The sequence below is a fragment of the Onychostoma macrolepis genome, chromosome 01, assembly GCF_012432095.1.
Source record: "Onychostoma macrolepis isolate SWU-2019 chromosome 01, ASM1243209v1, whole genome shotgun sequence".
Lineage (NCBI taxonomy): Eukaryota > Metazoa > Chordata > Actinopteri > Cypriniformes > Cyprinidae > Onychostoma > Onychostoma macrolepis.
The window spans coordinates 13,830,776-13,852,975 of NC_081155.1; the positions used below are offsets into that span (position 1 = coordinate 13,830,776).

A 22,200-nucleotide genomic window follows, 5' to 3' on the forward strand; every position below is an offset into this window, starting at 1 on the left:
ACAAATAAGTTGGCACAAATCTTGTTTTTAAGACTGATTTCTACATTGGAGAAGAGAGGAAAAAAACTCAAAAATCCACACTTCTTTTTCCAATTTTTTTTATTTATTTACATTTTTTTCATTATTTAATCTTGGTTTAAAAAATATAATTAAAATAAATAATAATTCTTTAAAATAAAAGTTTAAATTTAAAATAAAAATAATTATATTAATATTAAGAAACATTAACACATCACAGAAATTACAGCACTTAGAAAATAAACCTCTCCTATTGTAGTGGATATAAATGTAAACTTTGTATTTTCCTTATTTGTTTTTTTCACACATTAAAGCAGAAACTGATTGTTAAAGTTCTTACAACAAACCCCAATCTCCCTTATATATTAAGAAACAATCCCTTTTAATGCCAAAGAAGATAAAGGATCAAACTTTTGATTTTAGTTAGTGTACTCCAGCATCAGCCTCATTCTTCCCAGAACCCCCTCTTGTGGTTGATGGCTTCAATTAGTTTAGCCTTGAGTGTTTCCTTGTTCTGATAAACAGGAAGGTCTAGGAGAGCATGGCAGGTGAGGGCCTCTGGTAGATGGTCCTGAGTAAAGATGAACGGGGGTCTCACTCTCATCTTCACCGCACTCATACCCAGAATGGGCACTTTCTCGAACCCTGTCAAGAACACTAGAGAAAGGAAAACAGGGAAAGATGTATTTGAAAGCACTCTAGGTGTGTTTTGGCATACAGCACAAAGTCAAAATTGTAGGAGCAGCTAGAGTAGATGCAATGATTAAAAAAATGATGTGATTTCTTTTCAAAAAATGCAATGTTGAATAATTACTAGACACAATCACAGCACCATGAATTCTAATCACTAGTGAACCTACATAGAAAGGCCTTCTTCTCATTTGATGTCAGTTCATCAAACACCTCCCAGAATGAGATGATGGTTGGATGCTCAGCATTAAACGATCCTTCATATGTGGTGTTCTGTTGATTGAAAAAATATATGTAGTCAATATTACTTGTTCACAAGGCCAAGAGCATAGAGGTTATGACATGTCTGTTTGAGATATGTGTTAGCATGGACCTGTTTGAGTATGTCCCAGTCATATTCCTCATTGCCCACCAGCACTCCTCTCAGCTCCTCCGGTTCAAACATCTCCACCATGCATTTGTCACATGCTTTGAAGAAGCCTCTCTTGAATTCTTCAAACACTTCCTCCACTGATTTATTCATGGTATAATCCACATACTTGTCCACAAAGTCTTCTCTGTTGCAGAAATTATATTTAACAAAAACTATTTAAAAAAGTTTCGCTTACTAAGATTATAAAATATTATCCTATGTCCAAAAATAAGAATAAGCAAAAATAATACAATGCTCTAGTGGCGGTTATTTTGGTATCTCTGTAAAATTATATTTCTTTAAAAAAATTATTTAAAAAAATCAAATAAAAAAAAGCCCTGACCTGTTAGAATTTGTGACCATTTTTCCTGGCTCAGCTGGATCCAGTTCGACCTCTTCTCCATTCCATACAATCTTATGTATAAAGATAAAAACGCTTATTTTTCAAGAAATAACAGGTCTCATTCACTAGTGTGCGCATTAATTTGTGTGTGAAATCTGTGTAAAAACATCATCACATTATCGCTAGCAATTGATGATTCACCAATAACTTTCATTCTAAAATATATTTGAAATTTATGAAAAAATGTTGAAAAACAAACAAAAACTGAAATCATACATAAGCAAAATTCACACACTCTGGGTGGCCTTATAAACATGTTAGGATTACATTTTATAAATAGCTATTTTAATATATTTAAATATATTTTATCATAAATAAGTAAAAAACTGGTGAGGATCCTCTGCATAAAAATGCAGTTACGTGTATGTACAGCAGGTTAATGATACGTTTGGGTGTGTTTTATGCCAATTACATGAGAATCAAACTAACCGTGTAGTTCATATACATTTGCTCAACATCATCGCTGAAGTTTAGGATGTACTGCAAACTCCTGAGAATATCATGTTTCAGATTCATTAAACAATGTTACTCAATATACTGTATGATACATGGCAGCACATTCATACAACATGGACATACATTTTAGCAGTCATACAAAAATATACCAAGAGAATCAAGATAACTCACTTGCCAACAACTGGACTAAACTCTGTCAAGTCTTCAAGAGATGGTTTGACATTGAGAAGTTTCTTGAACAAGGCTAAAGGAAAAGGCAGATGCACTACGGAGTTGTTGTTGAAGGCCAAGCCACACAGAATCCCAAACAGGAAGTACTTCTCCTTCTCCACGCTGAGCTGGTGTGGGATGATACATGGTTAAGAGAACCAAAATAAAAATTGGTAAAACGCAAATGAGGCATTAGTTATCCTAGGCGTGTTCCATTTTCCATTCTATGTAAACGCGCACTAGACTGATGTGTTTGACTGTTCCACTCACATATCACATCTTTTGCAGCATCTAGCTTATGACACAGTATTCTTAAAAACACAAGTTAAAAGAAGTTCAACTTTAAAAAAAAAAAAAGTCTTGAGACCTTGCATTTTTTCCCCATTCCACTGTCTGCGTCTCACTTTTTTTTTTTTAAAAGCAAAAACATGTTCTGTGTCAGTGGCCCCTAACCTGACTTAACTAAACTTTGTTTCCACTATCTTTAGCGTCTTTAGCATGACCTAATGAAAAAATTCTTTGCCTTACCATTGTTGGGAACCAGCTCATAGTTTCGTTATCATTGTACATGAGCAGCTGAGACTCTGGTGCACAAAGCTCTTTAAACACATTGTGAAAAAAGTCCCTCTTGTTGACATCTGTTCTTCTCATATCCTCTGTGTAAAACACCTGTGTTAGATAACCAAAAGAATTCATTCATACTGCAGCTCAAAACTCTGTTTGTATGGTCCTGTCTTGGTTTGAAAATAAAAAACACACAAAAAATATCCTGCCTTTTACCAAATGAAACATCACATCGTTCTCTTTCCTTACCGATAGCCAGTATTCTGTTAGCTGTTGCTGAGTGGCCGTTCTCAGCTGAGAGAAACTATCCTCCAGCAGCGTTGTGCGTCTCAGAGTCAGCAGAAAACAGCCCTGCAATTAAAGCATTTCATTCTGTGATTAAAAAAACATGGATACAGAAGTAATTCCCAGGAAACTTTCAGGTTGATTTGTCTAGGTCAAGGCAAAATTACCTTCCGTGTTCTGTTCTTCATAAGGCTACATTTGGCCTCCAGGTTAAAGATGCATGGAAGTGATATAAGATTGTTTAAGATTGTCTAAAATAGGAAGCATCATGTTAGTTTGATCTGAAATTTGCATACATATTAATTATGGGCAAACATCTTTGGTGCTCACATTATAATAGTTTTGCTGGGCCATCACTGCTTGGAATTGTCCAGTCAAGAGAAACAACTGCCTGTAGATATTTATATCTTCATTGGCAGTTTCCAGCTGTTGATTTGGGGAAAACAAAATTCTCTAGTTTTTCTTCAAATTCTTGAGTTCGATTATTATATTAATACTGAAATCATCAGTGGATAGCTATGGTTGACTTCTTAAATCTAATCTAAAAAACTGCAGCCCTGTCAAAAGATAATGTGTTTTCTAATATGTTTTTGTGTACTGTATGTCTTAAATAACTTCAGTAATCTTTGTATGATAAATACAGTGATTGCTTCCATATTTACAGATGCCTATCAAGACATTATAGATGATATTGTAGAATTATCAACCAAAATGTTACCATATACACAATTTTTTGTTCTCACCACATCTAGTAGATCATTGATCTCATGGATGATGAAATCACTCTTTGTGATGTTTCTGTTGGCACTGCAGCAGACCTTCAGAACAAAGACACAAATGCATATAATGTAAATTAAATTAAGAAGGTTAAATGTTTACTTCTGATCAAATGTATAAGAAAGGCACCTGATAGACCATCTGAAGGATCCTCACAAATTTCAGCAGGCGTGCTATTAAGTCCCAGTTCATACTGTCAGAAGCAAATCTGCCAATCAAATTAGCAGACGTTTTTTTAAATAACTTCACCAAACCTTTGAGCCAGTCACCCGGGAGTTTGGACCAGTACATCTCTGGGAATATAACATAGCATAAAATACTTTACAACAAGACAAATACAACAAGAACAACAACACAAATGTTGAAAAGTCTTCCCTATCTTTACCTAACTCCTTGTGAGCAGCAGGATTCAGCTGAAGTATTTTGAAAGCCAGAGCTTCAGTGAGTTCAGTTCTTTGTTGTTCCTGGAGATGTCTGATGAGTTCAGGGAGGAGAAGATAAACACTCAGAGCTTCCACACCAACTGGATTTGGATTCAGAGACGGCAGCAGTGTCTGCTGAACCACCTTCACTACCTGAGATACAAAAACCATTAACTCCATCTTATTGTTAAAAATGTAATAAACAAATATTGTAAGTGTTGGATTCATCATTACCTCTGATATCAAGCTTTCATTCTTTGATAACTTTGCAAAGGATGTTTTAACCAGATCAAAATCCAAACCACAATGCTCTTCAGACGTCTGATAATGATCATCACGACTTCAAAATAGGAAAGAAAAAAATATTACATTAAAATCTGCTGAAACTCATTTAAGACACAAAAAGGAGGAATTACTAGATCAGACTTTCTAACTCTGATTAAGATATTTACCTTCTTTTGAGGAAGCTTCCATTCAGAGAGGCAGCAGAGGAGAACACTTTGTTTATGTCTCTGTAAACAACAAAGGTATACTTTACTTTATAACTTTACTTCAATATATTACAATTAAATCCTAATATAATCATGACAAACTACTGTTGGAAAAGTTTAAGACTCGTAGGTAGTAGGTATTAGGTATTTTACCACTGTTTTCTACAAATTATGTAGGAACAGTAATAGATTAATTTATGACAAGCGTCCACCTCAAAACATATACATCATAACAGGAATTATTTTTCCTTTTTCTCTATCACATGTTTTAGTAATCATCATAAATTAAATATCATTTGAAAGCTTAAAGGGTTAGTTCACCCAAAAATTACAATTCTGTCATTAATTACTCACCCTCATGTCATTCAAACCCGTAAGACCTTCGTTCATCTTCAGAACACAAATTAAGATATTTTTGATGAAATCTGAGAGCTCTCTGCCCCTCCCATAGACAGCAATGAAACAGACAAGATCAATGCACAGAAACGTAGAAAGGAGATCAGTACGTCAGGGGTTCATCCGTAATTTTACGATGCTACAAGAATACTTTTTGTGTGCAAAGAAAACAATAATAACACAATTTATTCAACAATTCTTCTCCCCGAGTTACCGTCTTCCGCATTTTGGAGAGAACCCCAGAATGTAATCAGCGTTGTTTACGTTCAGTAGACAGCGCACGCATGCAAAACATAAACAACGCTCATTACTCTCAGAGCTCTCAGATTTCATCAAAAATATCTTAATTTGTGTTCTGAAGATGAACGAAGGTCTTACGGGTTTGGAACGACATGAGAGTGAGTAATTAATGACAGAATTTTCATTTTTGGGTGAACTATCCCTTTAAAACCTCAAAATTCATCCTGTGATAACCATTTTTAAATTTTTTAACTTATTTAGCCATTTGGATTAAAAACTATTTTGTAAAATATTTATTTTATATAAAGTAAAATAAAAAACAGTTCTTTACAGTAAATTTAAACTTAACTTCTATAACATTTTTATACTTTCATTTTTTTAAATGATTTCACTTCTGCAATAATCTGCTGATTGTCTTCTTAAAAAAGAGACCAACCTGCACTTTCAAACCCATGTTCCCAAAACAAAAAAAGGGGGGGGGGGGTTCAGTTAAGGGGTTAAATAATATTTTTTTTATAGTTTACTGATGTTAATGTGTCTACAATTCATCATCTCATTGGCACAAATGTATTGATTCATTTACGTTAAGAGAGACTATTTTATAGACATACAGTAATATACACAAACTCAGTAACCTTTATACTGTACCTCAATGTAAGAACTATATATAAAAGTCAAGCACTCACTTCTTTACCACTTTCCATGGTTCATTTCCAGCCAGCCATCGGCCAATCATTCTGTCATCTAATGTCAAAATTCCTCTGCTTGGATTTGGTTTGGACTCATTCCCAGATTCCTACAATACACACACACAAACACATAAGTAATCACACTGCAGCAATAATGTAATGTTAAATAATGTTAAACAATTTGTGAATTAAAACTGCCTGTCTTACTGTACCTTGAAAAACAAAGCAAAGGAATGATTCTCCCCAGCAATTAGTTTTTCAATCATATATTCATGATTGCATTCTGTGTGCAACAAATCAAATATTTAGTTTAGTTCAGAGTTCTGAGCAACACCTTGAGAAAAAAAAGTATTCATAAGAAAATAACCTGCTAAAAGGTGATTTATGATTACCAGTTGGCAGATCCACAGGGAAAGGCACAGACTTATTGATAATTTTTCCATTTCCCAGCTGCCCTTGTGTCCCACATCCAAATGAGTAGATCAGCTTTGATGATGTGATTGATATGAGTGTGTGATGTCTTTATGAATGAAAGAATCAAAAGCCTAATTACTGAACAGAACTCAAACATCAGACCTGTTAATATGAGGAAAGAAATCTTTACTCTTACTCTGAGATGGTGATTGTTAATAAAGCTTATGAACAGTCTTTACCTCCCACATGTGACCTGTGACACTTCAGACCCCCACAGTTCAGCAACCACCCGCGGATGATGTTCATCTCTAAATGAGTTGTGCCCAAGCTGACCAGAACCTCCGGATCCAAATGTGAACACTGTGCCGCCCTGAAACATAAACCATTACACTTTCTGTCCAGTTTGTTGTATGCTAAATATGGTATTATAAGTTAGATATATAGAATATTACAAAATAACACCTTTGATAAAGTGGCAGTGTGTTCCCCTCCACATGAGATGGACACAGTTTTCTTCCGGTTCAGACTATTTACCATCGTTGGGACGTGTCTGTCTGTGTTGGAAAAACAGTGAATTCATCACTTCCAAATCCATCATATTAATGCTTAGATATATATTTGACACAGTATTGCACAGATTTAGTACCTTTACATGTAGTTTCATACTGTTACTGATTTAGCTTTTACATGAAGAAATAATCAGACCTGTAGTGTCTCCGAGGCCCAGCTGTCCAGCAGAGTTCCTTCCCCATCCAAACACGACTCCAGAGAGAGACAACACAAAGCTGTGGTCTCCTCCAGCGCTGATCTGAGCCAGCGGGATCCCACTCAGACTCTGAACATGTTGAGCAGACGGAGAGCCGGGATGATCTTTCCTCAAACCCAGCTGACCATGAGAGTTCTCACCCCACACGAACACCTGACCATCTGAAAGAGCAACAGCTCTGAACATCTACACTCAAAACTCAATCAATTCATGGCAATCATAAGATGACAAAAGATGAAAGCAAAATGGCAGATGTTAGATCAAATAGTTGTGAATACCGTTGGTTAGTGCCATTGAATGATGGTCTCCACATGCGATCTGAATCACCTGCCTGTTTTCCAGACTTTTGAGAGGCCTGCAGAGACAAGACAATCTGTCAAATATATATCTGTTTTTACCATTTATGGGCCATTTATACTGTCATCATGTCTCCATAAACAAACCTGCACACAGTAGATTTGTCCATGATGAGAACTTTTCCTCCATAAGCAAGAAGAACCGCACCAGCTTCTCCACAGACTATCAGTCTGATTTTATTCTTTAGCTGTAGTTGCTCTGAAGTAAAAAATAAAATAATTTTCATCAGTTCAACTTTTGTTTAGACTATAAATAAAGAGACACTTGTATAATTATGATTAATTCCATAAGTCAAAAACATTATACAGTATAGCTAGCTCACGATTTCATGTAATTTCAAATATAAACATATGAAAATAATGAAACATAATGATGTCTTCAAATTTATGAATTAAATAAAGTGTCATTTGGTGTAGCTACTTAGTTTTCCATCATGATCACCGTCTTCACTGCACAATCTCAGGACCGAGACCTTCCCATCCCGGATGAATCCAGCAAAACTCCTTCCAGCTGACATGTCCTGAACATTTGATTTCGGACACACAGATCGTATTCCATATTTGCCATGTTTGACTTGGTCAGGCTTTACCAGCTCAAAACCCTCTCTGACCTGCGCGCCCCAAAAACACAACATGATCAGACTCCGGAAGAGTCTCTCTACAGTGATCCTGGTCTGACGAACACACTCCTGTTAAATATAAACAGAGAACGAGAGCGAAACCGATGACTGTTTCGAAAATCATCGATTTCTTACGAAACGAAAGTAATGTTTGTCATTCTTCCGCGTTTATAGTGAGTCACAGACAATGAATGCATGATGATGGGAAAACGAAAGCAACATCTAAGCAAAACTCCTCCACACCCTCCACTGTTTCATTTATTTAATAAAATTACAGCCAACTGATTAAAAAGCATGCAACGCGCGCAAAACGAGTTCTACAATGACTTTCAGGAGGGTCGACTTTTTAAATGATTTAACCAGTTTTTAGGGGTGTTTGAAGCGCCAAATTTGTCGAGGTGATCAACAGCCTTTTCACAGTCACAGGTAATAATCTATATTATTATTAATACAGGTATTATCTATAGCCTATCCATAATCTTAGATTGTAAAACATAATTAAATAAAGAAATATTTTTATTTTAATACATTTATTTTTAATACAACACATCAGAGAAATTACAGCATTTTGAAAAATCTCTCTAATCTAATGTCGAAGTTCTAGAAACAGAAATCACCACCAGCACCAGAAATCTTGATCTGCTTGTGGATATAAAAGTAGGAAGGATCGAGGTTAGATCTGATTTTGACCGCAGAAGAGCCCAGAAGAACTCCCAGCATCAGCCTCATTCTTCCCAGAACCCCCTCTTGTGGTTGATGGCTTCAATTAGTTTAGCCTTGAGTGTTTCCTTGTTCTGATAAACAGGAAGGTCTAGGAGAGCATGGCAGGTGAGGGCCTCTGGTAGATGGTCCTGAGTAAAGCTGAACAGGGGTCTCACTCTCATCTTCACCGCACTCATACCCAGAATGGGTACTTTCTCGAACCCTGTCAAGAACACTAGAGAAAGGAAAACAGGGAAAGATTTAATTGACAGAACTCTGTAATAGATGCAGGTCTCTCAAGATATAGCAAAAGTTTGGAGTGAGATTTCATCTGTCAGGGGAGGAGCCACTCAAATATTTGCAGCAGCAGCCCCTTGGCCCCGCCCAATTCTCTCAAGTTTTTGCTAGCAGTTCAATTTTACCCATTGTTCACAATTGACCATATGCACTGTGCGCTTTTTAGAACTTCCGGATAAAGATAAGCCAGCTCATAATCTTCCGGTGAAGCTCATTTATATGTGCTATATATATAGAGACTCTCACAGAAACCTCTCCTGCCTCATTCTTATCAGAATCTGAGAAAAAAATAATTGCAACACCGTAAATAATGACAGTGGCATTAACATACAGTTTCTTGTTATTAAAGAACATATAATTTTATATGCAGAGTCGTGTAATCCTAGGAAAGTACCCAGATACGTAACTGTACATTTAAATGCTGACAAATAAACACTATCGTAACTGTTTAGGCAGTTCGGCTAATCTCTAATCGTCTTAATGGTATTCTTGATAATCAGTATCTTACCTTCAGAGCCATGAACACATTTTTAAAATCTTATAAAATTTTAAAGCCTTTATTATTTCTCAACTCTGTGCAGTGAAATTCACATTACTAAAGGTTCACTTTTTATTCATGAAGACTACATGAAGAAATGTGCCAAAAACGTGTCTCGGCGAAAAATAAAAGACTTTTTAAGAAGAAAATGAAATTACCATTATAACCAGGAGGTGGCAGTATAGGATCAATCACTGGCTGCAGCTGCCATTTCAACTGTCTAGTTTTTTCACGTCTTCTGATTTGTTATAAAATAAATATTATAACAAATTTAGTACTTTATGGCACTGAAGTATAAAGTATAGCAAGTGCAGGAAGTCACAAAGTCACTTGTCATTTAAATAAATAAATAAATAAGGCCAGGCAACAGCCTATAATGCTGAATTATTTAAATACCTAAATACAAAATAAATAAGTTGGTATAACAATAATACATTCAATATTTTGAAATGTTTAGATTTCATTTAATAACTACATCGTTTAAGTTTTATCCAACACAGACTTGCTGCTGTAGTTTTGTTAGTCTGAATTTAGTTTGAATCACTTAATGCACAGCTCTATTTTGACATCGGCTAGTCAGATGATTCATTCCGTTGCCGCTGTTAATCATAGCAATGACTCGCCGCATAATTTAACGGATTCACTCGTGTAAATTTAACATTCGCGTTTGTCATTCCTGAAACAGTATACATGGACATTTGGTCCTCTCAGACAAATAAAACTTTTCTCCAAATTGTGAATGGATTATGTAGAGAAACCGAGCAAAGGACGCTCCCCTTTCAGCTCAGTACAGTTGACCGGAAATGACTGAGCTGGCTTATCTAAAACCAGGAAGTAATCGTGCATATGGTCAACTAACCAGCACAAATAGAAATTATAACAACTAGTAAATCTGATTAAAGACAGACAAATTCATCCAGATAAAATAAATAGATTCATATATTTCAAAAATACAAATGTACCAAAAATAAAATGAAATTTGGCCCCAAACGAGCCATCTGAACAGCAGTGCTCAATGTGCATACTGTGTATTTAAACATTAACCCAACTGTTGGTTGAAAACAACCCAGCATGTGTTCTGTCCAATATTTACCCAGCACTGGGTTGTATTTAACCCAGCATTTTTTAGAGTGTACTAGACACAATCACAGCACCATGAATTCTAATCACTAGTGAACTTACATAGAAAGGCCTTCTTCTCATTTGATGTCAGTTCATCAAACACCTCCCAGAATGAGATGATGGTTGGATGCTCAGCATTAAACGATCCTTCATATGTGGTGTTCTGTTGACCAAAAGATATATATGTAGTCAGTAATGAGACAGCCTATTCTGAATAAGTCAAGAGTATATAGTTAGCATGGACCTGTTTGAGTATGTCCCAGTCATATTCCTCATTGCCCACCAGCACTCCTCTCAGCTCCTCCGGTTCAAACATCTCCACCATGCATTTGTCACATGCTTTGAAGAAGCCTCTCTTGAATTCTTCAAACACTTCCTGCACTGATTTATTTAGGATATAATCCACATACTTGTCCACAAATTCAGTTCTGTAGCAGAAATTAAAAAATAAATAAACATTTTTTAAGACTATGACATTTTTTTAATATCATCCTCTTTAGAAAAAAGCCCTGACCTGTTATAATTGGTGACCATTTTTCCTGGCTCAGCTGGATCCAGTTCAACTTCTGTTTTATCCCATGTGACCTTATGCAGAAAGATCAAATAAGGAATTGTGTTATGTTTTTAAAGAAATAATGTCTGTACAATTTATATAATGTAGTAGCCATTTAGCCATGGATCTTGAGATAACATCAGAAACAAACTAACCGTAAAGTTCATGTCCATTTCCTCAACATCATCGCTGTAGTCCAGGATGTACTGCAAACTCCTGAGAGCATCATGTTTTAGATTCATTAAACACTCATTATAGTACTGCCAATTAGCTGGTCTAACTTGCATTGGTCTTAAAAAAAGACACTGCAAAATTATAGATGGTAGCACTCTGGTATGTTACAGTTTAGTGGTCATTATACAAAATAATTCCACCATCAATTAGCAGATCAAAATCAAAGTATTTCAGAGACAAGTGTAATAATGCAAGAGATATTAAAAGAGAATCAAGATAACATGGATTAAAAACACTTACTTGCCAAGAACTGGACTAAACTCTATCAAATCTTCAAGAGATGGTTTGACATTGAGAAGTTTCTTGAACAAGGCTAAAGGAAAAGGCAGATGCACTACAGAGTTGTTGTTGAGAGGCAAGCCACACAGAATCCCAAACAGGAAGTACTTCTCCTTCTCCACGCTGAGCTGGTGGTTAAGGCCAAAATGAATACAGTGTACATCACATTAAAAGTGACCTGACTTAAAACTTTATTACCATGTACATCTTTTGCATAATGATCTAATTAAAACGTCTTTGCTTTACCTTTGTTGGGAACCAGCTCATAGTGTTGTTGTCATTGTACATGAGCAGCTGAGACTCTGGTGCACAAAGCTCTTTAAACACGTCAAGAAAAAAGTCTTTCTTGTTGACATCTGTTCTTCTGCTCACATCCTCCTTGTAAAGCACCTGTGTTAAATAACCAAGGGAATTAATTCATGCTGCAGCTCATAACTGTTTGTCTGTTGCTGTCTTGGTCTAGTAAAAATAAACTCAGTACAAAGTACTTGACGTTTTTGAATCAAAACTTCACATAAATTCAGTGTATGTGAATTCAGAGAAGTTCTAGCCTTACCGACAGCCAGTATCTTGTGAGGTCTTCTGAGGGAGCAGCTGTTTTCAGCTGATGGAAACAATCCTCCAGCAGAGCTGTGCGTCTTAGAGTCAGCTCAAAACTGCCCTGTAACAAAAGCATTTTAAAAATCTGTGAGCACATAGAACATGGACAAAATAACAATTTCGAGTTGATGAATTACCAGCCATTCTCTGTTTTTCGAAATGCTACATTTGGCCTCCAGGTTAAACATGTATGGATATGATTTCAGATTGTTTAAAGTTGTCTGAAACAGAAGAAATGTAAAAAAATTATTTTATCTGAAATATGCTTATATATCAGATGTATGCGACCAAACATTTTTGGTACTCACATCATAGTAGTGTTTTAATGCCATACATGAACTAATCTCAGTCCACCAACAATCACTCAAATCGTCCTCATTGGCATGTAGCTGTTAATGTGTGAAAAAAAAAAAAAAACTCTGGTATTTTATCCTTCTTTAAACATTTTCATGTGAGCTCCAAATTAGTGATCATTCAATATAGCAGACCACTATTTGACATTTTGAAATTAAACAGACAACCATGGTTGACAGGAGTGTTAGTTTCCCCTTATCTTACATCTTCAATATATACTTTTATGATAGCTACATAATAGCATCATCTATCTTCCACCCAGCTCCCATACTAGTTAACCACTAAGAAGTTCACAATTTTTGGGTCTTACCATAATTATTAGATCATTGATCTCATGGATGATGAAATCACTCTTTGTGATGTTTCTGTTGGTATTGCAGCAGACCTTCACAATAGAAACACAAATGTATTTTGTATATGAAACTACATAAAATAATAAGGTTAAATGGCTTTTACATGGTACATACAGTAGTAGACAGCAAGCTTTTCTTGCAATCTTACAATGTAAAAATATTGTATTCTGTAATACAAGTAAAAGCTATAATAAACTAACAACTTTTAATAAAATGAAGAGTTTATTAAATGTTTGGTTTTATAGCTTGTATTTTATAGTTACAGTTTTCATACTTTGCTTTCTCTTAAATCTGATTTCATGAACTCAGCTTTAAGAGAAAGAGTTTTAATGAAATGCTTTCAACTGAATATTGACTGTTTTCTATTGTCTTGGTTTCATATATAACCTGAGATGTTCCCATTCGAAAGGGAACTCACACTGCGTCCCCTACAGGACGTTATGGGGTGTTAAAAATTCTGTCATTATTTATTCATCCTCATATTGTTCCAAACCACTATGACATTCTTTCTTCTGTGAAACATAAAAGAGGATATTCTGAAAAATGTCTCAAGTCAATGTTAACCAAAGCTGTTTGCTGACCTACACTTGTCAAAATACCTTCTTTAAAGAAAGAAAGATATTGCTGGTTTGGAATGACATAAGGGCGAGTGAATGATGACAGAATTTTCATTTTTGGGAGACCATAGCCAAACCAATTTCATGTCACAGGACAGAAGAAAGTCCCATGTTGACTACATATAAGGTACTGTAATTGTACTGTCAGGTCTCTGTTAGGACCCAGTTCGAAAATATAATGAAAGCACGCCTTACAGTAGCTGGGTACCTTGTAAAAAGCCCTTACATTTGTTTTTTTTAGTAAATTTAGTCTTATGATATAATGTGTAACAAAGGCACCTTATAGACTATATGAAGGATCTGCACAAATGTCTGCAAGCGTTTTGGTATGTCCCAGTTTATATCTTCCAAGGCAATCCTGTAAATTAATTTAGCAGCTTCTTTTTTAAATAAGTCCACCACGTTTTTGAGACTGTCGTCAGGGAGTTTGGACCAGTATGTCTCTGAGAATATAACATAATAATAATGCTTAGACAAAATAATATAAAATAATACGCTTAGACAAAAATATTTCAACAAATACAACAAGCACAACAACTGAAAAGGTCTTCCAGCTTTACCTAAAAGCCTGTGAGCATCAGGATCCAGCTGAAGGATTTTGGAGGCCAGCGCTTTAGTGAGTTTAGTTCTTTGTTGTTCCTGGAGATGTCTGATGAGTTCAGGGAGGAGAAGATAAACTCTCAGAGCTTCCGCACCAACTGGATTTGGATTCAGAGATGGCAGCAGTGTCTGCTGAACCACCTTCACTACCTGAGGTACAAAAAACAAAAACAAAGCATAAACTGAATCTTATTGTTTAAAATGTAATTAACATTTTTTTTTTTAAATGTTGGATTCATCATTACCTCTGATATCACGCTTTTATTTTCTGATAACTTTGCAAAGGATGTTTTAACCAGATCAAAATCCAAACCACAATGATTCTCAGAAGTTTGATAATGGTCATCACAACTAAAACACAGACATTTATAATAAAATCTGTGTTGGAACTCATTTAAGGCACAAAAAGGAGAGATTAGCTGATTTCAAAACTACCCAATAATTATGAGCTACCTTGTTTTGAGAAAACTTCCATTCAGAGAGGCAGTAGATGAAAACAATGTGTTTATTTCCCTGTAAATGACAAAACAATCAATTTCAATCATCCTTTTATAGTCTATTAATATTCATAATCATGTCTAGAATTCATTACCTCAAATTTCATGGTTCGATTATTACTTTAAAAAGACCATTTTCAAAAGTAGCATGGGCATTTACAAAAACGTAGGTTCCTCAACATCAGCATGAAAAATAATGTCAGTGGAAGCATTGTGTATAAAAATTAGTCAAGCACTCACTTCTTTATGGCTGAATTTGCATCACTTTCAGACACCCAGCAGTCAATCATTCTGTCATTTAATGTCAAAATCTCTTTGCTTGGATTGGATTTGGGCTGTTCCATCTCATCCCCAAGTTTCTACAAAATACAAAAGAGTAAAAAAAAAAAAGTGCTCTATGCACTAATAGTTAAACTTAAACTGTGAAAAATGTATGTCTTACTTTGAAAAACAAGGCAAAGGAATGATTCTCCCCAGCAATGAGTTTTTCAATTGTATATTCATGATTATATTCTGTGTGCAACAAATACTTAGTTCAGTTCAAATATTTAGCACAGAGCAACACCATGAATATAAAAATATTCATAACAAAATAAATAGCCTAATGTCTACAGATGATTTATGATTACCAGTTGACATATTCACAGGGAAAGGCACAGACTGCCCAATCTTTTTTCCATTTCCCAGCTGCCCTTGTGTCCCACATCCAAAAGAGTAGATCAGTTTTGATGATGTGATTGATATGAGTGTGTGATGTCTTTATGAATGAAAGAATCAAAAGCCTAATTACTGAACAGAACTCAAACATCAGACATGTTAACCATGTGAGGAAAGAAATCTTTACTCTTACTCTGAGATGGTGATTGTTAATAAAGCTTATGAACAATCTTTACCTCCCACATGTGACCTGTGACACTTCAGACCCCCACAGTTCAGCAACCACCCGCGGATGATGTTCATCTCTAAATGAGTTGTGCCCAAGCTGACCAGAACCTCCGGATCCAAATGTGAACACTGTGCCGCCCTGAAACATAAACCATTACACTTTCTGTCCAGTTTGTTGTATGCTAAATATGTTATTATAAGTTAGATATATAGAATATTACAAAATAGCACCTTTGATAAAGTGGCAGTGTGTTCCCCTCCACATGAGATGGACACAGTTTTCTTCCGGTTCAGACTATTTACCATCGTTGGGACGTGTCTGTCTGTGATAGAAAAAGAGTAAATTCATCACTTCCAAATGCCTCATATTCATGCTTTGATATAGATTTGAAACAGTATTGCACAAATTTAATACATTTATGTGTACTTTCATACTGTTACTGATTTAGCTTTTACATGAAGAAATAATCAGACCTGTAGTGTCTCCGAGGCCCAGCTGTCCAGCAGAGTTCCTTCCCCATCCAAACACGACTCCAGAGAGAGACAACACAAAGCTGTGGTCTCCTCCAGCGCTGATCTGAGCCAGCGGGATCCCACTCAGACTCTGAACATGTTGAGCAGACGGAGAGCCGGGATGATCTTTCCTCAAACCCAGCTGACCATGAGAGTTCTCACCCCACACGAACACCTGACCATCTGAAAGAGCAACAGCTCTGAACATCTACACTCAAAACTCAATCAATTCATGGCAATCATAAGATAAGCAAAAAGTTAGATGGAATAGTTGTTAATACCCTTAGTTAGTGCCATTGAATGATGGTCTCCACATGCGATCTGAATCACCTGCCTGTTTTCCAGACTTTTGAGAGGCCTGCAGAGACAAGACAATCTGTCAAATATATATCTGTTTTTACCATTTATGGTCATTTACACTGTTATGGTTACATAAACAAACCTGCACACAGTAGATTTGTCCATGATGAGAACTTTTCCTGAATCAGAAAGAAGAACTGCACCATCTCCTCCACAGACTATCAGTCTGATTTGGTTATTCTTTAGCTGTAGTTGCACTGGAGTACCATAATTACATTTCTGTTCAGACTACAGACATAAAAACAGACTAATATAGCTAATTTACACTTTATTTAAAAATACATTAATTACTCCAACATTACACTGTACAGCTCATAGCTCCTGTACTTTCAAATATAAATAGCCTATATTCAAGACTTTTATCTGTTAAGTATTATATATTTATGTAACCTTTATGAATGAAATAAAGTATCATTTGGTGTATCATACTTAGTTTTCCATCATTACGGTCTTCACTGCGCAATCTCAGGACCGAGACCTTCCCATCCCGGATGAATCCAGCAAAACTCCTTCCAGCGGACATGTCCTGAACTGCTGTTTTCGGACACACAGATCGTATTCCAGAATTGCCATGTTTGACTTGGTCAGGCTTTACCAGCCCCAAACCCTCTCTGACCTGCGCTCCCCAAAAACACAACATGATGCATGAGAAGATCAGGCTCCAGCAGCGTGTCTCTGCACCCCTGGTCTGAAAAACACACTCTCGTTAAATATAAATCGAAAATGAAAGCAAAACTGCCGGACAGCCAGGCAGGCATAGCGAGTTCACACGAAACGAAAGTATCAGTGATAAAAATCCACAATGTTGGCATATTGTTATTTTTCTGCGTTTATAACGAAAACGCCAATGCACGTGAATGTACTTTAAAAAATGCTGTTGTTTTTTCAGCCCTGGGTTGGTGCATTCTTCGGTGAAATATAATATTCATTATATATAGATCAGTGGTTTGTGTGCGTTTTATTCTATAAAGTATTGTGCTGTAAATCATTTTATTCTAAAATACAGACGCTGCAGTCACCTAAACGAGTGCAGCATCGATCATCGCCTGCATGGATTGCACTCAAAACTATTTATTTTATTCGTATAGATACTGAATACCTACATTCAAATATTATGTCCAGTTATCTTCCACAGTGTATCAAAAATTTTCTGTGGTAATACATTACAAAATAAGACTAAATGTATCAATTATACAAAAGCAGCCATGTTGATTTGTGAAATGTAGGGCAGGTGAAAAGTTTTCTACAGTAAATATATTCCTACTTGCAAAAAAATCAAAGCTTTCAATATGGGTCATTTTTGACCCATGTGTGTAAAATTGATGTAGAAATACAAAAACTGTGTTTATTTTTTATTTTATTTTATAAAGTAAAGAAAAATAAACATAATGGTTTGTGGAAATCAAAAACAAGATATTTAATGAATAGCCTAAATAGTAAAATGCATTTCTTTTAAAAATTCAGCAAAGAATCACTCAGGCATGATTTAAATAACATAGGAAATGAATTCGGGTCATTTTAGACCCACGTATGTATTGATGTATAAATTCAAAAACTGTGTTTGTTTATAAAGTAAGGAAGGAAAAATAAACAAAATTATTTGTGGAAGTCAAAAACAACATATTTAAAGACTATCTGGAAATAAATAATAGAAAAATATTTCTTTCTGAGATTAAGCAAAGAAACACTCATTCAAGACTGAAATAAACTAATACGGGTCATTTTATACCCATGTTGTGCATTTTAGAGGGGTAGTGACACAAAAACGATTTTTACTCAAAAAGAAAGAAATAAAAAAATAAAAAAAATAATTTGTGATGATCAAAAACAAGTTAATTGAGGAATTCCTGGAATTCAGAATGATAAAATTAATTTCTTGCAAAAGATATAGAAAAAATAAACTCAGTCGGGTCACTTTAGACCCATGTTGTGCATCAAAGGGTTAAGGGTGATTCCTGCTCAGTGCATTTGTCGGCTGCATACAAGTTTTTTGAAAGAAAAAATATCTTCCTTGTTCAAAACTGCACTTTAGTATTTTTCAATTTAAAAGTCTTTACTGTTGACTCCTAAAACAGTCTCTTGTCGCCATCTAAGGGCGGGGCAGTGTAACTAAAATCACACTCACTCACACACTCACACACACACACACACACACAAGCGGCAGCGCTTACATAAACATGATGAGATTTTACCAAAATTATTTGCTCTGAAACAAATAATAGATTCATGAGACCAAAGACTACTCATTAGATTTACCAAAAACTAAATATATCTCATGTTTAACCAATAGAGACATCAAAGTCAGCGGTAAATTCCAGAAGATCTGGCCGAGGTGAGGCACTATCTCAGAGGATTTATGAGCGCAAAACGGCCGCTGATGTCCTGGAGTTCACATCTCTGAAAACATCCAAGCAAATTTTCAAATAGACATCATCTTTATTAACAAACCACATATTTGAAGTCCAAACAAGTACATTCTCGCCTAAAAATCTCTTAAAACTACATTCCGTGACACAAAAAAACAGTATTGTTCTTAAATTACAGTGGATTTGGGCGTCCACCATGACACTCGCTGTGAGAAATATGGCAAGCGGAGTGATACATGATACAAACGGTGAAGCGGTTGGAGAAGCTCTGTTATCACTCTAATATCGCACTCTTATCAGCAGCCAATTGGATTCGAGGACCAGAAAGAACGGTTGTACAAATGAGGACAATGGAAGCAATCAAAATCAACAAAAGAGCAATGATATGCAAGTGCTATAACAAGTCTCAATTAGCTTAAGGTAGTACAGGTAGCAAGGTTTTTTCTTTAAATTATAGAGCAATATTATTATTATATAGAGCATATATTTTAATATAGAGCAAGCTAGTGTGAGGCCTTTTTTGCTTTTGTTAATTGTATAATAATTAAAAGAAAACAAACAGATAGAATACAAAAAGATTGGAAAAGCTAGTGTTAGTTTTTTTTTTGTTTGTTTTTGTTTTTAAAGAATAGAATTAGAGAGTGCTAGAGTTAGAGGGTCAAATAAAGATGGAAGAGATGTGTTTTTAGCCGATTCTTGAAGATGGCTAAGGACTCAGCTGCTCAGATTGAGTTGGGCAGGTCATTCCACCAGGAGGGAACATTTAATTTAAAACTAAAACCAAATTTATTCAAAAATGAACACTTGAATTTACACCAGCGGGATAAAAAAAAACTACATAAAGTGACAAACACCATCTTTGGAAAAATATTATTTGAAGTGTAATTGATTTATTTAGTTTGTTTCACATCCCATTAGATTATATGGAAAGAGCGGGGTTTATGACCTATACTGGGTCCACCCTCTTTTTTTTTGTTTTTTTTGGTTCTGAACCACAAGCTGAGGACATCTACTGGTCAAATGCGTGTAAATACAAAGGAAAGACCGGAAACACAAGATGCAGTACAACAAAATGTAATAAAATGGCAATATACAATATCTTTAAATGCACTAAATAAGAAGAATTTGTAAAACTTCATATACAATGAAATCTAAATGATTTTAGATGTGCTTTTTGTAAATGAAGATGTTCATACTAATTCATATGGCATTTTATGCTTTAATACAATAAATTTAGCATACACTTAAAATGGTACACTTCATGGTACAGTACATGACATAATTTCATCAGTACCAAAATAAAATAATCCTCTTATCACTTAACACTTGGCATTGTGTACAGCAATTGTTGGCTCTTTTGACAAATTGGTTGTGATGATCATCATTTGTAAATCATTCTGGAAAAAAACAACAGCTAAATTAAAGGGGTGGTTCACTTAAAAATAAAAATTACACTATGTTCTACTAACCCTCCAGCCAACCTAAGTGTGCATGACTTTCTTCTTCCAGACGAACACAATCTGATTTATATCCGTCCATTATAAAATGTGCTTCACACAGCTCTGGGTGGTTAATAAAGGCCTTCTGAAGTGAATTGAAGCATTTGTGTAAGACAAATATCCATATTTAAAACTATATAAACTGTAATCTCTAGCGTAATCTCTTAATCGTAATCTCTCAAATCTGTCGTACATGCGATCACCAGAGAGTGGCGTTCCAGCAGATAACGTACACTCTTAAAAATAAAGGTGCTTCACGATGCCATAGAAGAACCTTTTTGTCTAAATGGTTCCATAAAGAACCTTTAACATCTGAAGAACCTTTCTGTTTCACAAAAGGTTCTTTGTGGTGAAAGAAGGTTCTTCAGATTATAAAAAGGTAAGAAAGAGATGGTTCTTTAAAGAACCTTTGACTGAATGGTTCTTTGTGGAACCAAAAATGGTTCTTCTATGGCATCGCTGTGAAGAAACTTCTAAGCACCTTTATTTTTTAAGAGTGTAGGATGTAGGCGTAGCGTAGAGAAACTGTAAAGTTTTAAATGTGGATATATGGATAACCCATCGCTTCACTTCAGAAGGCCTTTATTAACCCCCCGGAGCTGTGTGGAGTACCTTTTATGATGGAAGGATGCACTTTATTGGACTTCAATATCACAACACCCATTTACTGCCATTATAAAGCTTGGAAGAGCCAGGACATTTTTAATAGAACTCCGATTGTATGCGTCTGAAAGTCATGTACACCTAGGATGGCTTGAGAGTGAGTAAATCATGGGGTAATTTTCATTTTTAGGTAACTACCCCTTTAATGTAAATCAAGACACTACTGTCAGTCATTCAGGGCTCCACACAAAGAGAGAAAGAAAAGGCTGTAAATTGTTTTGCTATGTGTCCCAAACACTAAGGCCTGTCACACTGAAGGAAATTAATACATGAATAACACTTAAAATTTGTGGTCATAAAAAAGGACTTGAATTACTTGATCATAAACACTGAATTATATTGTGTGTACTTTGTCACAAGATATTTGATACATTCTCATACAAAGGTTCAGTTGACTCAACATGCGCTGCTTTACATCTGTCATGATCAGGTCTAGAAGGATTCATCTTTGACATTAAAGAAATAGAGACAAAATAAATAATGCTTATAAACTCAGTATATAAACTGCAGTCTTTTAGTTACTAGTTCATTTATTGATTATTAAACTCATTTTTCTCACCTGAGTTTCGAGTGTATCTTTTCTCTTTTTCATTCTGCTTCTCCTTGAAAACAATGAATATGTTACACAAAAAAAAGTGTAGAATTAATTGTGTTGCATTAAAACAATATTGGGCTCCGATGCATTTCTACTACAGGATAATATTTCATAGGTCAACCTTGTGGAGCGTTATTATCATTTTATTTCTAAGATGAAAAATCTTAATATACTAGTAGAACGTTACCCTGACAACTAAATGTTGTTAATATTATTATTATTCACTGCAAAACCCAACAAGTTGCCTTGGCTTAAACCATGTAAGTTTGAAAACTTTGCAGTTAAGTAATTAAGTGATGATTGTGCATTAGTGATGAACACCTGCTGTTAACAAACAGAATTAACCAAGGTTTAGATGTTGATT

At 35.3% G+C, this 22,200-nt stretch overlaps 1 protein-coding gene across 1 annotated transcript; it reads right to left on the bottom strand.

The window, feature by feature from the left end:
• Positions 1-69: 69 nt before the first annotated feature.
• Positions 70-17,396, bottom strand: LOC131543665 (probable E3 ubiquitin-protein ligase HERC4). Its single transcript, XM_058781237.1, has 48 exons — positions 17,143-17,396; positions 16,796-16,910; positions 16,635-16,711; positions 16,315-16,536; positions 16,072-16,163; positions 15,849-15,979; positions 15,585-15,712; positions 15,398-15,468; positions 15,196-15,314; positions 14,912-14,971; positions 14,704-14,809; positions 14,419-14,608; positions 14,138-14,301; positions 13,199-13,273; positions 12,843-12,923; positions 12,672-12,755; positions 12,491-12,595; positions 12,181-12,324; positions 11,896-12,062; positions 11,577-11,637; positions 11,383-11,453; positions 11,113-11,296; positions 10,929-11,031; positions 8,938-9,146; positions 8,032-8,278; positions 7,677-7,788; positions 7,512-7,606; positions 7,173-7,394; positions 6,930-7,021; positions 6,707-6,837; positions 6,446-6,573; positions 6,266-6,336; positions 6,051-6,160; positions 4,690-4,749; positions 4,472-4,577; positions 4,201-4,390; positions 3,945-4,108; positions 3,782-3,856; positions 3,369-3,464; positions 3,206-3,289; positions 3,003-3,104; positions 2,718-2,858; positions 2,151-2,317; positions 1,953-2,013; positions 1,464-1,534; positions 1,082-1,265; positions 879-981; positions 70-675 (listed from the first exon to the last, which is right to left on the bottom strand). The coding sequence occupies exons 1-48, from the start codon at positions 17,351-17,353 to the stop codon at positions 464-466; spliced, it is 5,994 nt and encodes a 1,997-aa protein (XP_058637220.1). The 5' UTR covers positions 17,354-17,396; the 3' UTR covers positions 70-463.
• Between the last annotated feature and the right edge of the window lie 4,804 nt (positions 17,397-22,200).

Coding starts and splice junctions, on each gene's coding strand:
- LOC131543665 (XM_058781237.1), bottom strand. CDS start 17,353: ATGTTGTGTTTTTGGGGAGCGCAGGTCAGAGAGGGTTTGGGGCTGGTA. Junction 15,315..15,397: donor CCTTTGCCTTGTTTTTCAAA/GTAAGACATACA, acceptor TGTATTTTGTAG/AAACTTGGGGATGAGATGGA. Junction 11,032..11,112: donor ACTGGGACATACTCAAACAG/GTCCATGCTAAC, acceptor TTTGGTCAACAG/AACACCACATATGAAGGATC.